General features: G+C 43.5%; 1 protein-coding gene across 4 annotated transcripts in view; it reads right to left on the bottom strand.

Annotated features, from left to right (window-relative positions):
- Positions 1 to 17,205, bottom strand: part of LOC144672863 (rho-related BTB domain-containing protein 1-like) — a 102,782-nt gene that overhangs the window by 49,445 nt on the left and 36,132 nt on the right. For all 4 annotated transcript variants that reach the window (XM_078534850.1, XM_078534852.1, XM_078534851.1 and 1 more), the window contains exon 5: positions 655 to 1,649. In XM_078534850.1, the coding sequence (XP_078390976.1) occupies positions 655 to 1,649 (995 nt within the window). The remainder of the gene's footprint in view (positions 1 to 654; positions 1,650 to 17,205) is intronic.

Genomic DNA, 17,205 nt, shown 5'->3' with positions numbered 1-17,205 from the left:
AATATACAATTTGCAATGGCAATTGTTTCAAGTTTCCCTTTGGGATTTCAGCAGCTCAGCATTTACCATCGGCTGTGCCATAACAATGGTCATTGCCTGGCACTTGTGTGGTGCCAACCAGGTCAAATACAATAAGTTGAGAGGGGAGATGAAGAGAAAAGTAAGACTGCTAAAGAAAGAATATGAGAATCGAATGGCTGTGAACGATTCCATGAGGGAACCCAAAAATCTTCTGCTTGCTTGTAAATAGCGGTTAGTAAGAGGTGAAGTGGGCCCTGTTAGGGACAAAGCTTAGAGGCACAGAGCAGAGCTGAATGAGTATTTCTGTGTCAGTGTTTAGTAAGGAAAAGGTTGCTGACAAAGGATCGGTAGAAATGGAGATGATAGAGGTAATGGATGATGTAAAAATTGATAGGCAGTAGGTACTGGGAAGGCAGGCTATTCTTAGGGTAGATAAGTCACCTGGATTTTAATTTGGTTAACAAGTATCCGATTATTCTCATGTTCTGCCTCACACATTGTCCTGAGATAATGAGTTGTTGTCTATACTTTCATCCAACTTCAGAGTTGTCCCTGGCATGTTTACTTCAGCCCCATCTGTGGTAGCAGAGAGCATTTATATATCACAACCACTTCTCATGGTTCCAGCATTACCTGAAAAAGTCCCCTTTAAGAGGAACTCTTTGATCCTTTTGGCACGTCGCACATGGAAGGCTTTAGTGATCTCCTGGTTCATAAAACTCTCCTTATTCAGCACATTAGCAACCATCATCCTCAAGTCAAATACTTCAAGGACCTCAGCAATGGCAGCAACTTGTGTCAGATCCACATGACCCTCACTCATACAGCCTGTGTAGAGATATTCTAGCACTGCCTGGAATGGCTCCTTCTGGATCAGGCTATCCATAGTAACTACAGTCATGTATCGCTCCTTTCCACTCACTGGATCCTCCACATAGTCCAAATGCACAGTTTGAAAGCCCCTTCCCCACTTGCTCAGCGGTTTACCATGCCTTAAAGCCACTCGCATCATTCCTTCATGATCTAGCAGGCTCAGCATGTCTTCCCTCTTTGAATTTCTCTGTGGTATCTGTGCAACCTTTTGGATATTACAGTCTCCACACTGCTTCTCTGCTTCGAGGCTCTTGGTCCTCACCGTCTGCCCTTTTCCACTTGTTCCCTCTCCTCTACAATCTTCCTCTTTCTCTCCCTCGATCCAGGATTCTTGCATTAAGTCAAGAGTGAACAGGTCATAGAACCTGGAACAGGAAGTGGCGAGGTACACCCTGTGAGCAAAGATTTGGTGCCCATCATGAAGAATGAAGATGACATCAGGACAAAGAGGAGTTGAAAAGAGAGTGGCTGGTGATTCTCCACCCATTGACAGGCAATCTGGAACAGTTACGATGACTGGGGGTGGCTTTGGAGGGAGAAAGGGGGCCTGAAGCAGAGGTCTTTGTACTTTCTTAAGATGCGACTTCCAGAACTGCAGGTGGCGTCTTGCAATGAGTGCTGCCCGGATTGAATTGTCAAAGACATCCTTGATCCCAAACTGTGCAACAATGCTGGTCTCGTAGTAAGGAATGCCCAGCTCCTTGGCAATCTCATGGCCATTCTCCGGTGGTAGAATGTCTGTGGGTTTGATGGGTCTAGAGAAATAAATCAGCATTTAATCCCGACAGTAATGAAATATTAATCTGGCCAGCTAGGTAAACACTGGACGGACACTACAAGCATGTTACACAGCCATCCAGTACACCGAGGCACACCTATTCAGTACACACCCAGCCAAACAGGGCCCTTCTAATTAACACAGAGATGAGGAGGAATGGTTCTCATGGTCATTGGCCATCTCCTTATTTCCCATTATTAATTCCCCAGACACACTTTCTATAGGGCCAACACTCACTTTGTTAACTCTTTTTTAAATATCCAAAGAAACTCTTACTATCTGTCTTTATATTGCTCACTTTATATATTTCTCTTATACTCTAATTTCTCCCTCCTCATGAATCTTTTAGTCATTCTTTGCTGTGTCTTGAAAATATAATCATTTTCACAAAATTGTCATTTATGTAAAAGCTAGGTTAATAGTGGGGTTTGGATTAGTTTCTCAGTGTGGATGTGTGTGTGGGGAAATTAATTGAATTAGAGGCAGCTAGTCTGGAGCTTCAGAGTGATCAAAAGGGAAGCTAAGTTTGAAATGTTAAATACGTAAACATGGCTAAAGTTTTAGAATGTGAGATGTGAAGAATATTTGCATTTTTAGATAAACCAGAAGAGTCTGATTTTCGAAGAGATGATGGGATGTTACACCTAACCTTAAGAAGCTAAGTCAAATAGTGTGTTTATTTTTCCCAAAGATTACTGATAATATGAGCACTATGGAAGCTTTATATTATGGAAAAAGTAAAGTTGCTAATACATATTGGAACAATGGGATTTACATTAAAAATGGGGAAACATGTATAAAGGAGATGAGGTTATTTGTAAGGGAGAAGGGATTCTAAGATCTAACACAAGCATGAAAAACCTCTATGCATCAAGCCGCTGTCTACAGGAACCGAGGTAAAGAAAACTCACGTTGAATATCACTGTCCAGGGTATTGTGTTGCTTTGACTGGGTCGGTTGTTTTACTGTTGCCTTAATGCAGATGTAACTGGGAGCTAGATTAATTAGGAGGTTTAGGTGTTATTATAGCAGTGTTTTATAGACACATGTATGTGCTTAAAATCTTTTTTTCTATTAATAAATGTTTAATTTAGTTTTGTTAAAATCCTCTAAGCCTTGGTGGGCTCATTACTACTGAATTCATGGCATGCATCTTGAAATAAAATAGAAATTGCAAAACAGTTGTGGCAGCTGTTTCAAGTTTCCCTCTGGGATTTGAGCAGCTCAGCATTTACCAGCCACTGTGCCATAACAAAATTGGGGTCTCTTTGCGGGATACATTTGAAATTCCTTGATTGGTTTGGAGTTGGTGAATCTTAAGGTTACAAGTATGAGAAGTACTTTGAATTCAGGAGTTGGTGAGAGGTATTTTTTTAAAGTGGTGAGACTGCAATATGGCTTTGACATTGGCAAGTGTTGTCTGGGAGTTGAAGTTATAACTTTGGTTGGTTTACAAAAGGTAGCTAAAGCTAAGTTAATGGAATTGGCGGATAAGTTACAATTAGGATCATCTGCAGGGGTGACACAATCAGACATAATTGAAGGTATAGTACAGCATTTGAAATTGGAAGAAATACATGAGAGACCAAGTTCGCCAAAGGGTGGGTCATTGGAATGGGCTCAAATTCAATTGCAAATGAAAATGATTGAATTGGAGGAAAAGGAAAAGGAGGGTTGAAACGGTAAGACAAGCAGCAGAGAGAGCTGAAAGTGGGTAGTCAGGGAAGAGAAGGAGCAGATGGAAATTGCCAGGAAGTTTTCTCTCAGAATAAAAATGAAGGTGCTGAGGGTAGAAGTGACATTTGAAAATTGAGGTGTTTTCATTGTAATGAAGTTGGACACACAAAGTCAGTGTGCTGGAAATTACAGGGAAAATCTGTTGGAATTATAGGGGTGCAAAAAAGTTCTAGAAATAAAAGTACTGAGGGTTTTGAGGTTCATGCACAGGATGAACCAGTGGTTTGTGTACAGGTAAAACAGGAAGAATCAGTGATGAATAAAAATGTGGGAATGTGTTTCCAATTTACCCATGGGAATTCTGAGGAGCAGGTTGCAGAGGTGTTTAAAGATTTTGTATGTGAAGGGGAAGCCTTTCCATGTGTACAGGGTGGAGTAGGTAAAGATGTTAAAACTTTAAGAGAAACAGTGGCTAGTCAATAAGTGGGGTTCATGGAGATGCTAAACCTATTCCCTTGTGGAAGGTAAATGTAAAGAGTAAATGGAAAACTGGTGAAGTGATTGTTGGGGTAGTGGAAAAATTGCCCATTGCAGGGGTTCAATTTATTTTAAGTAATGATATAGCTGGGTCACAGATGTGGGTGATGCCTATGGTGGCTGAGCAGCCTGGAGAGATGTCTTCAACAGAAGTATTGCAGAGAGAGCATTTTCAGATTGTGTGATAATGAGACCACAGGCACACAAGTTGAAACAGGAAGGACTGGAAGGACAGGCCGTTCAAAGGCAGTGAGAAGATGTTGAAATCCAATTAGCTGATACTGTTTGTGATTGTTCTGGAAGAAAGAGTGGGGGATAATGCAGCTGAAGTGTTTAGCTCAGGGCAGTTGGTAGAGTTACAGAAAAACGATATGCGAATAAGACAGTTATATCAAACAGCTCTGAAGAAGGGTCATACAGACTCGAAACGTTAACTCTTTTTTTTCTCACCACAGATGCTGTCAGAGCTGCTGAGTTTTTCCAGCATTTTCCGTTTTTGCTTCAGATTTTCAGCATCCGCAATATTTTGCTTTTACATCAGATAACTTACTCAGAAACAGAAACAGGATGTACTCCAGAATGTTATTACCTTAAGGGTAATGTTTTAATGAGAAAATGGAGGCCGTATCATGTTTCAGCAAATGAAAGCTGGAGGGAGGTACAACAGGTTGTAATACCATTTGGATATAAAAATGAGATTCTGAGGATAGCTCATGAAATTCCAATGCAGGATCATTTAGGAATTAGAAGGACATAGTAGAAAATACTGCTGCAGAGCATTCTAAAGCGGGAGGGTGAACAGCCAGTGGTCATGTTGCATGTTAGTGCCAACGGCATTAGTACAAAAGGGATGAGGTCCTACAAGCTGAATATAGGGAGTTAGGAAGTAAATTAAAAAGTAGGACCTCAAAAGTAGTAATCTCAGGATTACTCCACCACGATTCCAGGCAGTGCATTCCAGACCTGAACCACTCACTGTGTGAAAAAGTTTTTTCTCACATCACATTTGCTTCTTTTCCAAATCACTTTAAATCTGTGCCCTCTCATTCTTGGTCCTTTTACGAGTGGGAACAGTTTCCCCCTACCTACTCTGTCCAGCCCCCTCATGATTTTGAACATCTCTCTCAAATCTCCTCTCAGCCTTCTTCTCTCCAAGGAGAACAGTCCCAATCTCTCCAATCTATCCTCATAGCTGAAGTTTCTCATTCCTGGAACCATTCTTGTAAACCTCTTCTGCACTCTCTCCAATGTGTTCACATCCTTCCTATAATGTGGCGCCAAGAACTGTACACAATATTCCAGCTGAGGCCCAGCAAGCATCTTATATAAATTCAGCATAACTTCCCTGCTCTTGTACTCTATGCCCCTATTAATAAAGCCCAGGATACTATATGATTTATTAACTTCTCTCTTCACCTATCCTTCCACTTTCAATGATCTATGGACATATGCACACATCTTTCTGGTCCTGCGCCCCCTTCAAAATTCCACACCTTATTTTACATTGTCCATATCCTTCCTACCAAAATGCATCACCTCACACTTCTCCACATTGAACTTCACCTGCCACCTATCTGCTCGCTCTGCCAACTTATCTATGTCCTCTTGAAGTTCCACACTGTCCTCCTCACAGTTCACAACACTCTCAAGCTTCACATCATCCACAACCTTTGAAATTGTCCCGTGCACACCAAGATCTAGATCATTAATATACATCAGGAAAAGCAAGGGTCCCAATACTGACCCCTGGGAACTCCACTACAAACCTTCACCATTATCTCTGCTTCCTATTTTTCAGCTAATTTTGTATCCATGTTGCTGCTGTCACTTTTATTCCATAAGCAATAACTTTTCTCACAAATCGGATGTGTGGCACTTTTAAAAAAAATCATTCACAGGATGTGGGCTTCGCTGGCTGGGCCAGCATTTATTGCCCATCCCTATCTGCTCCTGAAAAGGTGGTGGTGAGCTGCCTTCTGGAACTGTTGCAGTCCATGTGGTGTAGGTACACCCACAGTGCTGTTAGGGAGGGAGTTCCAGAATTTTGACCCAGCGACAGTGAAGGAACGGTGATATATTTCCAAGTCAGGAGGGTGAGTGACTTGGAGGGGAACTTCCAGGTGGTGGTGTTCCCATCTGTCTGCTGCCCTTGTCCTTCTAGGTGGTAGTGGTCATGGGTTTGGAAGGTGCTGTTAAAAAACCATTGGTGAATTCCTGCAGGGCATCTTCTAGATGGTACGCACTGCTGCTACTGTGCATCAGTGGTGGAGGGAGTGAATGTTTGTGGGTGTGGTGCCAATCAAGCGGCTGCTTTGTCCTGGACGGTATCAAGCTTCTTGAGTGTGGTGGGAGCTGCACTCATCCAGGCAAGTGGGGAGTATTCCATCACACTCCTGACTTGTGCCTTGTAGATGGTGGACAGGCTTTGGGGAGGCAGGAGGTGAGTTACTCGTCTCAGCCTCTGACCTGCTGTTGTCGCCACAGTATTTATTTGGCTAGTCCAGTTCAGTTTCTGGTCAATGGTAACCCTCAGGATGTTGATAGTGGGGGATTCAGTGATGGTAATGTCATTGAACATCAAGGGGCGATGGTTAGATTCTCTCTTGTTGGAGATGATAATTGCCTGACACTTGTGTGGCGTGAATGTTACTTGCCACTTGTCAGCCCCGAGCCTGGATATTGTCCAGGTCTTGCTGCATTTGGACATGGACTGTTCAGTATCTGAGGAGTCATGAATGGTGCTGAACATTGTGTAATCATTAGCGAACATCCCCACTTCTGACCTTATGATGGAAGGAAGGTCATTGATGAATCAGCTGAAGGTGGTTGGGCCGAGGACACTACCCTGAGGAACTCCTGCAGTGATGTCCTGGAGCTGAGATGACTGACCTCCAACAACCACAACCATCTTCCTTTGTGCTAGGTATGACTCCAACCACTGGAGAGTTTTCCCCCTGATTCCCATTGACTCCAGTTTTGCTAAGGCTCCTTGATGCCACATTCGGTCAAACGCTGCCTTGATGTCAAGGGCAGTTACTCTCACCTCACCTCGGGAGTTCAGCTCTTTTGTCCATGTTTGAGCCAAGGCTGTAATGAGGTCAGGAGCTGAGTGGCCCTGGCGGAACCCAAACTGGGCGTCAGTGAGCAGGTTATTGCTAAGCAAGTGCCGTTTGATAGCACTGTTAGAAACATAGAAACATAGAAACTAGGAGCAGGATTAGGCCATTCGGCCCTTTGAGCCTGCTCCACCATTCATTATGATCATGGCTGATCATCCAACTTAATAGCCTGCTCCCGCTTTCTCCCCATACCCTTTGATCCCTTTCGTCCCAAGAGCTATATCTAACTCCTTGAAAACATACAATGTTTTGGTCTCAACTACTTTCTGTGGTAACGAATTCCACAAGCTCACCGCTCTCTGGGTGAAGAAATTGCTCCTCATCTCAGTCCTAAATGGTCTACCCCGTATCCTCAGACTGTGACCCCTGGTTCTGGACTCCCCCACCATCGGGAACATCCTTCCTGCATCTACCCTGTCTGGTCTTGTTAGAATTTTATAGGTTTCTATGAGATCCCCCCTTATTCTTCTGAACTCCAGCGATTATAATCCTAATCAGCTCAATCTCTCCTCATATGTCAGTCCAGCCATCCCAAGAATCAGTCGGGTAAACCTTTGCTGCACTCTGTCCAGAGCAAGTACATCCTTCCTCAGGTAAGGAGACCAAAACTGCACACAATATTCCAGGTGTGGTCTCACCAAGGTCCTGTACAATTGCAGCAAGACATCCCTGTTCCTGTACTCGAATCCACTGGCTATGAAGGCCAACATACCATTTGCCTTCGGTCTGTCCGCAAGCATGACCCAGGCCTCTCTGTCGCTTGCCATTTCAATACTCCACCCTGCTCTCATGCCCACATGTCCGTCCTTGGCCTGCTGCAATGTTCCAGTGAAGCTCAACGCAAACTGGAAGAACAGCACCTCATCTTCAGACTAGGCACTTTACAGTCTTCCGGACTTAATATTGAATTCAACAATTTCAGATCATGAACTTTCTCCTCCATCCCCACCCCCTTTCCGATCCCCCTTTTTCCAATAATTTATCATTTAAAAAACATGTATATCTTTCTTTTCCCACCTATTTTTAAATTTGTTTCGATCTATTGTTTTATCTCCACCTTTTAGCCCATTTCGATCCTTTCCCCCCCCACCCCAACCCCACAAGGGCCATCTGCCACTAGCTTGTCCTGCTTGCTACCCTTAATGTCCCCATTAGCACATTCCTTAGATAATATCACCACCGTCAACACCCCTTTGTCCTTTTGTCTATGACATCTTTGGCAACCTCTTCTTTGTCTCCACCTATCACTGGCTCCCTATTCAGCTCCACCTGTCCCACCCCACCTCTGCCAGCTTATATATCACCTCATTTCTCTATTTCCTTAATTTCGATGAAGAGTCATTCGGACTCGAAACGTCAACTGTGCTCCTCTCCGCAGACACTGTCAGACCTGCTGAGTTTTTCCAGCTATTTTTGTTTTTGTTTCAGATTTCCAGCGTCCGCAGGTCTCGTTGCACATTCCCCTCTCTCAATTTATAACCATTCAGATAATAATCTGCCTTCCTGTTTTTGCTATCAAAATGGATAACCTCACATTTATCCACATTATACTGCATCTGCCATGCATTTGTCCACTCACTCAGTTTGTCCAAATCATACTGAAGCATCTCTGCATCCTCCTCACAGCTCACCCTCCCACCCAGCTTTGTGTCATCTGCAAATTTGGAGATATTACATTTAATTCCCTCATCTAAATCATTTATATATATTGTGAATAGCTGGGGTCCCAGCACTGATCCCTGCGGTACCCCATTACTCACTGCCTACCATTCGGAAAAAGGCCCTTTTATTCCTACTCTTTGTTTCCTGTCTGCCAACCAGTTTTCTATCCATCTCAATACACTACCCCCAAACCCATGTGCTTTAATTTTACACGTTTATCTCTTATGTGGGACTTTGTCGAAAGCCTTCTGAAAGTCCAAATAAACCACACCCACTGGCTCCCCTTTCATCAACTCTACTAGTTACATCCTATAATGTGGTGACCAGAACTGCACACAGTTCTCCAGCTGTGGCCTCACCAAGGTTCTATGCAACTCCAACATGACCTCCCTGGGAATGGGACAAGTAATGTTAAAAAGACAAGCCTTAAGGCTTTGTGCCTTAACGTGAGGAGCATTCGCAATAAAGTGGATGAATTAACCGCGCAAATAGATGTAAACAGGTATGATATAGTCGGGATTACGGAGACATGACTGCAGGGTGACCAGGGATGGGAACTGAACATCCAGGGGTATTCAGTATTTAGGAAGGACAGACAAAAAGGAAAAGGCGGTGGAGTTGCATTGCTGGTCAAAGGGGAAATTAACACAATAGTGAGGAAAGATATTAGCTCCGACGATGTGGAATCTGTTTGGGTAGAACTGAGAAACACTAAGGGGTAAAAAACGTTAGTAGGGGTTGTATATAGATCCCCAAACTGTAGTGGTGATGTTGGGAATGGCATTGAACAGGAAATTAGAGACGCGTGCAATAAAGGAACATCTGTAATTATGGGTGACTTTAATCTGCATATAGATTGGGCAAATCAAAGTAGTAACAATACCGTAGAGGAGGAATTCCTGAAGTGTATACGGGATGGTTTTCTGGACCAATACATTGAGAAACCAACGAGAGAACAGGCCATCCTAGACTGGGTATTGTGTAACGAGAAAGGAATAGTTGGCGATCTAGTTGTGCGAGGCCCCTTGGGGATGAGCGACCATAATATGATAGAATTCTTCATCAAGATGGAGAGTGACGTAGTTGATTCTGAGACTTGGGTTCTGAATCTTAATAAAGGAAACTACGATGGCATGAGGCGTGAGTTGGCTATGATGGATTGGGAAACGTTACTTAAAGGGATGAAAGTGGATAGGCAAAGGCAAATGTTCAAAGAGCGCATTGGTGAACTGCAACAATTCTTTATTCCTGTCTGGCGCAAAAGTAAAATAGGAAAGTTGGCCAAACCATGGCTTACAAGGGAAATTAGAGATAATGTTAGATGCAAGGAAGAGGCATACAAATTGGTCAGATAAAACAACAGACCTGAGGATTGGGAGCAGTTTAGAATTCAGCAAAGGAGGACCAAGGGATTGATTAAGAAGGGGAAAATAGAGTACGAGAGTAAGCTTGCAGGGAACATAAAAACTGACTGTAAAAGTTTCTATAGGTATGTGAAGAGAAAAAGATTGGTGAAGACAGTCAGAAACAGGGGAATTTATAATGGGGAACAAAGAAATGGCTGACCAACTAAATACATACAAAAACAGAATTACCTGGAAAAACTCAGCAGGTCTGGCAGCATCAGCGGAGAAGAAAAGAGTTGACATTTCGAGTCCTCATGACCCTTCAACAGAACAGAACAGTTCTGTTGAAGGGTCATGAGGACTCGAAACGTCAACTCTTTTCTTCTCTGCTGATGCTGCCAGACCTGCTGAGTTTTTCCAGGTAATTCTGTTTTTGTTTTGGATTTCCAGCCTCTGCAGTTTTTTGTTTTTAACTAAATACATACTTTGGTTCTGTCTTCACAAATAACACACCAGAAATGTTGGAGAACACGGGGTTTAGTGAGAGGGAGGAACTGAAAGAAATCAGTATGAGTAGGGAAATGGTGTTGGGGAAATTGATGGGATTGAAGGCTGATAAATCCCCGAGGCCTGATAATCTACATCCCAGAGTACTTAAGGAAGTGGCCCTAGAAATAGTGGATGCATTGGTGGTCATCTTCAGAAACTCTATAGACTTTGGAACAGTTCCTACAGATTGGAGGGCAGCTAATGTAACCCCAGTATTTAAAAAGGGAGGTAGAGAGAAAACAGGGAATTATAGACCAGTCAGCCTGACGTCGGTAGTGGGGAAAATTCTAGAGTCCATTATAAAAGATTTAATAGCTGAGCATTTGGAAAACAGTGGCAGAATCGGACAGAGTCAGCATGGATTTACGAAAGGGAAATCATGCTTGACAAATCTACTGGAATTTTTCGAGAATGTAACTAGTAGAGTTGATCAGGGGGAGCCAGTGGATGTGGTTTATTTGGACTTTCAGAAGGCTTTCGACCTAAGAGATTAGTGTGTAAAATTAAAACACATGGGATTGGGAGTAGTGTATTGAGATGGACAGAAAACTGGTTGGTAGAAAGGAACCAAAGAGTAGGAATAAACGGGTCTTTTTCCGAATGGCAGGCAGTGACTAGTGGGGCCAGTGCTGGGACTGACTGGGACCCCAGCTATTCACAATATATATTAATGATTTAGATGAGGGAGCTAAATGTAATATCTCCAAATTTGCAGATGACACAAAGCTGGGTGGGAGGGTGAGCTGTGAGGAGGATGCAGAGATGCTTCAGTGTGATTTGGACAAGCTGAGTGAGTGGGCAAATGCATGGCAGATGCAGTATAATGTCGATAAATGTGAGGTTATCCACTTTGGTAGCAAAAACAGGAAGGCAGATTATTATCTGAATGGCTATAAATTGAGAGAGGGGAACGTGCAACGAGACCTGGGTGTCCTCGTACACCAGTCGCTGAAGGTAAGCATGCAGGTGCAGCAGGTGGTAAAGGAGGCAAATGGTATGTTGGCCTTCATAGATAAAGGATTCAAATACAGGAGCAAGGATGTCTTGCTGCAATTATACAGGGCCTTGGTGAGACCACACTTGGAATATTGTGTGCAGTTTTGGTCTCCTTATCTGAGGAAGGATGTTCTTGCTATAGAGGGAGTGCAGCGAAGGTTTACCCGACTGTTTTCTGGGATGGCGGGACTGACATATGAGGGGAGATTGAGTCAGTTAGGATTATATTCGCTGGAGTTCAAAAGAATGAAGGGGGATCTCATAGAAACCTATAAAATTCTAACAGGACTAGACAGGGTAGATGCAGGAAGGATGTTCCCGATGGTGGGGGAGTCCAGAACCAGGGGTCACAGTCTGAGGATACAGGGTAGACCATTTAGGACTGAGATGAAGAGAACTTTCTTCACCCAGAGAGTGGTGAGCCTGTGGAATTCGCTACCACAGAAAGTATTGAGGCTAAAACATTGTATGTTTTCAAGAAGGAGTTAGATATAGCTCTTGGGGCGAAAGGGATCAAAGGGTATTGGGAGAAAGCGGGAGCAGGCTATTGAGTTGGATGATCAGCCAAGATCATAATGAATGGCGGAGCAAGCTCGAAGGGCCAAATCGCCTACTTCTGCTCCTAGTTTCTATGTTTCTATGTAAGAGATCCCAGAGAAAAGGCAACAAAAGTCCCCAGAGAGAGGGCAATTCCCAATTAAGCACCAAGGGCAACAAGTGTCCCCAGCGAAAGGGCAACATGAGGCCCCAGAAGCAGAGCAACAAAAGGCCCCAGAAGCAGAGCAACAAAAGGCCCCAGAGGCAGAGCAACAAAAGGCCCAAGAGGCAGAGCAACAAAAGGCCCAAGAGGCAGAGCAACAAAAGGCCCCAGAGGCAGAGCAACAAAAGGCCCCAGAGGCAGAGCAACAAAAGGCCCCAGAAGAAGGGCAACAGAGGACTCCAGAGTGAGGGAGACAATATTCATTTAAACCACCAGATGATTACTAACTATGTCAGTGCAATGAAATGCCTGAGCCAAAGACTTTAGCAGAGAAGGAAGAAATGGCTGAGAAGTAACTGACAAGATTAAAACAAAGTTTTTTTTGAAAATGCTGACACAGTATCCAACCTGAGACATCAGAGGGCTGTGCAGAGTGAGTAGATGGCTGTGAATGAAGTGAAGCTATCTGGGGTAATTCAAAAGAAGCAAAATGCACTAAATGTAAATGGGGCTGTTCTACAGGAAAACATTCACATCAGAGCTGAACTGCAAGATTCAGGTTGAGCATATACGTTTGTCAACGCATGATAAAGTGAAGTCTTCAATGAACCAAGTTGTTCAAAATCTGAACAAACACATTTCAGAGACAACGCAAAGGTGCCAAGAGGAGATAACAACCCTCAGTTCCACAGTTGGTAAGTCAAAGCAAGAGTTGGGAAAACTCAACCAGATGTACAGCCAGGTAAAACAGCAGGCAGAAAAGACATACACAGAAGTTGTGACCATGGAAGGCCCCTTGAAGGATCAATATGTGGCCATGTAAAAAATGAGCAGCTACAGAGAATGTCGAATATTACTTCAGGAAAAGCTGCGCTGGAACTATCAGTAGCAACAAAACGATGCACTGAAGCCCAGGCTGAGTGGGCAAGAGGTCAAAAAGAAAATAAACAATTGAAAGAACAACTGATTGCCCTTCAAGATTAAATGCAAAACGAATGTGTAAGTATTCAGCAGAATGAAGAAATGAAGACTCTCAGAATGGATGTACAGCAGAAAAAATCAAATTACAGGAAAGCTCAAGATGAAGAAAATGTGCTTCACAAAGAAAAGGAAAACCTGTTGCAGAACCTTCATTAAAGAAATCCCTCAGGACGAAGTTTATTCCTCTGGAAAATTTCAAATTTCATCACCTTAACGTCACTCTGAACAAACTGAAGAGCCAGTCGGCAGAGAAGACACAGCAATGTTCAAGGTTCCATAGTCAATATTCTGTCAATGAATAAGAATAAGAGTCTGGTGAACCTTCATTGCACTCCCTCTATGGTAAGTGTGTCCTTCCATAGATACAGATATCAAAATTGCTCATAATACCAAGTGCTCTCACCAAGGCTCTATATAATTGCAGCAAGACACCTTTGCTCTGGCACTCAAAACCTCTTGCTATGAAGGCCAACATACCATTTGCCTTCCTAATTGTTTGCTGCACTTGCATGCTAGCTAGTTTTTATTCATTTACAGGATGTGGGTATTGCTGGCTAGGCCAACATTTATTGCCCATCCCTAATTGCCCTTGAGAAGGTGGTGGTCAGTTGCCTTCTTGAACCACTGCAGTCCATGTGGTGTAGGTACACCCACAGCGCTGTTAGGGAGGGAGTTCCAAGATTTTGACCCAGCGACAGTGAAGGAACGGCGATATATTTCTAAGTCAGGATGGTGAGTGACTTGGAGGGGAACTTCCAGGTGGTGGTGTTCCCATCTATCTGCTGCCCTTGTCCTTCTAGATAGTCATGGGTTTGGAAGGTGCTGTCGAAGGAGCCTTGGTGAATTCCTGCACTGCATCTTGTAGATGGTACACACACTGCTGCTACTGTGCATCGGTGGTGGAGGGAGTGAATGTTTGTGGATGTGGTGCCAATCAAGCGGGCTGCTTTGTCCTGGACAGTGTCCAGCTTCTTGAGTGTTGTGTGAGCTGCACTCATCCAGGCAAGTGGGGAGTATTCCATCACACTCCTGACTTGTGCCTTGTAGATGGTGGACAGGCTTTGGGGAGTCAGGAGGTGAGTTACTTGCCGCAGGATTCCCAGCCTCTGACCTGCTCTTGTAGCCACAGTATTTATATGGCTAGTCCAGTTCAGTTTGTGGTCAATGATAACCCCCAGGATGTTGATAGTGGGAGATTCAGTGATGGTAATGCCAGTGAACATCATGGGGTGATGGTTGGATTCTCTCTTGTTGGAGATGGTCATTGCCTGACACTTGTGTGGAAGGTCAGAGGATTTGACAGAATATAAGGAATAGCAAAGAATAACTGAAAGATTAATGAGGAGGGAAAAATTAGAGCACGAGAGAAAGCTAGCCAGAAATATTAAAACAGATAGTAAGTGTTTTTATAAATATTTTTTAAAAGAGTTAACAAATGAGCATGGTTCCATCAAAAGTGAGTCAGGAGAATTGATAACAAGGAGATTGCAGATGAATTGAACAGGTATTTTGCATCATTTTTCACTGTGGAGGATATAAAGTAACATCCCAGAAGCAGCTATAAATCAGGAAATGGAAGGAAGGGAGGAACTCAAGAAAATTAGTCACCAGAGAAGTGGTACTGAGTAAATTGTTGGAGCTCTGAGCTGACAAATGCCCGGGTCCTGATGGACTTCATCCTAGGGTCTTAAAAGAAGTGGCTAGTGAGATAGTTGATGCACTGGTTTTAATCTCCCTAGATTTGGGGAAGATCCTATCAGATTGGAAGAAAGCAAATGTAACTCCTCTATTCAAAAACGGAAGGGGACAGAAAATGGGAAACTACAGGTCAGTTAGCTTAACATCATAGGGAAAATGTTAGAAGCTATTATTAAAGACGTTATAGCAGGGCACTTGGATAATCTCAAGGTAATCAGGCGGAGTCAACATGGTTTTGTGAAAGGGAAATCATGTTTAACAAACTTGTTGAAGTTCTTTGAGGAAGTAACATGTGCTGTGGATAAAGGGGAACCGGTGGGATGTTCTGTACTTAGATTTCCAGAGGCATTTGATAAGGTGCCACATCAAAGTTTATTGCAGAAAATAAAAGCTCATGGTATCGGGGGTAACATATTGACATGGATAGAAGATTGGCTAGCTGACTGGAAGCAGAGAGTTGGCATAAATGGGTCTTTTTCTGGTTGGCAGGATGTGACGAGTGGTGTGTCACAGGGATCAGTGCTGGGACTTCAACTGTTTACAATTTATATAAATGAATTGGATGAAGGGATGGATGGGACAGTTGCCAAATTTGCTGATGACACAAAGATAGGTAGGAAAGTAAATTATGAAGAGAACAAAAAGGAGGCTACAAAAAGATATAGATAGGTTAAATGAATGGGCAAAGATCTGGCAAATGGAGTTTAATGTGGGAAAATGTGAAATTGTCCATTTTGGCAGGAAGAATAAAAGCATAGAATCACAAAAGGCTAGTATGCAGGTACAGCAAGTAATTTAGGAAAGCCAATACACTGTTAACATTTTTTGCGAGAGGAATTCAACAGAAAAAGTAGAGAGGTTATGCTTCAGTTGTACAGGGTATTGGTGAGACCACATCTGGAGTACTGGATACAGCATTAGTCACCTTATTTAAGGAAGGAGGTAAATGCGTTGGAAGCAGTTCTAAGGAGGTTTACTAGACTAATACCTGGAATGAGGTGAGTTGTCTTATGAGGAAAGGTTGGACAGGTTAGGCTTGTATCCACTGGAGTTTAGAAGAGTAAGAGGTGACTTGATTGAAACATTTAAGATCCTGAGGGGACTGGACAGAGTGGATGTGGAGAGGATGTTTCCTCTTGTGGGAGAATCTAGAACTAGGGGTCACTGGTTGAAGTTAAGAGAAAACAAAGATAAGGTGAATTTTTTTCTCTCAGAGGGTCGTGAGTCTTGTGAACTCTCTTCCTGAAAAGGTGGTGGAAGCGGAATCTTTGAATATTTTTAAGGCAGAGGTGGATAGATTCTTGGTAATCAAGGGGGTGATAGGTTATTGGAGGTAGGTGGGATGCAGATTTCAGGTTACTATCAGATCAGCCAACATATTAAATGGCGGAGCAGGCTCGAGGTCTACTCCTGCTCCTTGTTTATATGTTCAGATGAATGTTACTTGCCACTTGTCAACCCAAGCCTGGATATTGTCCAGGTCTTGCTGCATTTGGACATGGACTGCTTCAGTATTTGCACTGGAGGGGGTGCAGAGGAGATTCACCAGGATGTTGCCTGGGATGAAACATTTAAGTTATGAAGAGAGGTTGGACAGACTTGGGTTGTTTTCGTTGGAGCAGAGAAGACTGAGGGGCGACCTGATCGAGGTGTACAAGTTTATGAGGGGCATGGACAGGGTGGATAGGGAGCAGCTGTTCCCCTTAGTTGAAGGGTCAGTCACGAGGGGACACAAGTTCAAGGTGAGGGGCAGGAGGTTTAGGGAGGATGTGAGGAAAAATTTTTTTACCCAGAGGGTGGTGACGATCTGGAATGTGCTGCCTGGGAGGGTGGTGGAGGCGGGTTGTACCTGGATGAGCACTTGGCACGTCATAACATTCAAGGCTATGGGCCAAGTGCTGGTAAATGGGATTCGGTAGGTAGGTCAGGTGTTTCTCATGTGTCGGTGCAGACTCGATGGGCCAAAGGGCCTCTTCTGCACTGTGATTCTGTGAGTTGCGAATAATGCTGAACATTGTGCAATCATCAGCGAACATCTCCACTTCTGATCTTATGATAGAAGGAAAGTCATTTATGAAGCAGCTGAAGATGGTTGGGCCGAGACTCATAAACAAAATACCCAGGTCTCTTTGGACATCAACACTTCCCAATCTCTCACCACTTAAGAAATACTCTGCATTTCTGTTTTAACTACCAAGGTGCGTAACTTCACATTTTTCCACAGTAGATTCCATCATTTGCCTGGATGAGTGCATCTCCCACAACACT

The sequence above is a fragment of the Cetorhinus maximus genome, unplaced genomic scaffold, assembly GCF_964194155.1.
Source record: "Cetorhinus maximus unplaced genomic scaffold, sCetMax3.hap1.1 HAP1_SCAFFOLD_125, whole genome shotgun sequence".
Lineage (NCBI taxonomy): Eukaryota > Metazoa > Chordata > Chondrichthyes > Lamniformes > Cetorhinidae > Cetorhinus > Cetorhinus maximus.
The sequence above is the reverse complement of the archived record's forward strand: the minus strand, read 5'-3'. Positions and strand labels throughout refer to the sequence as shown.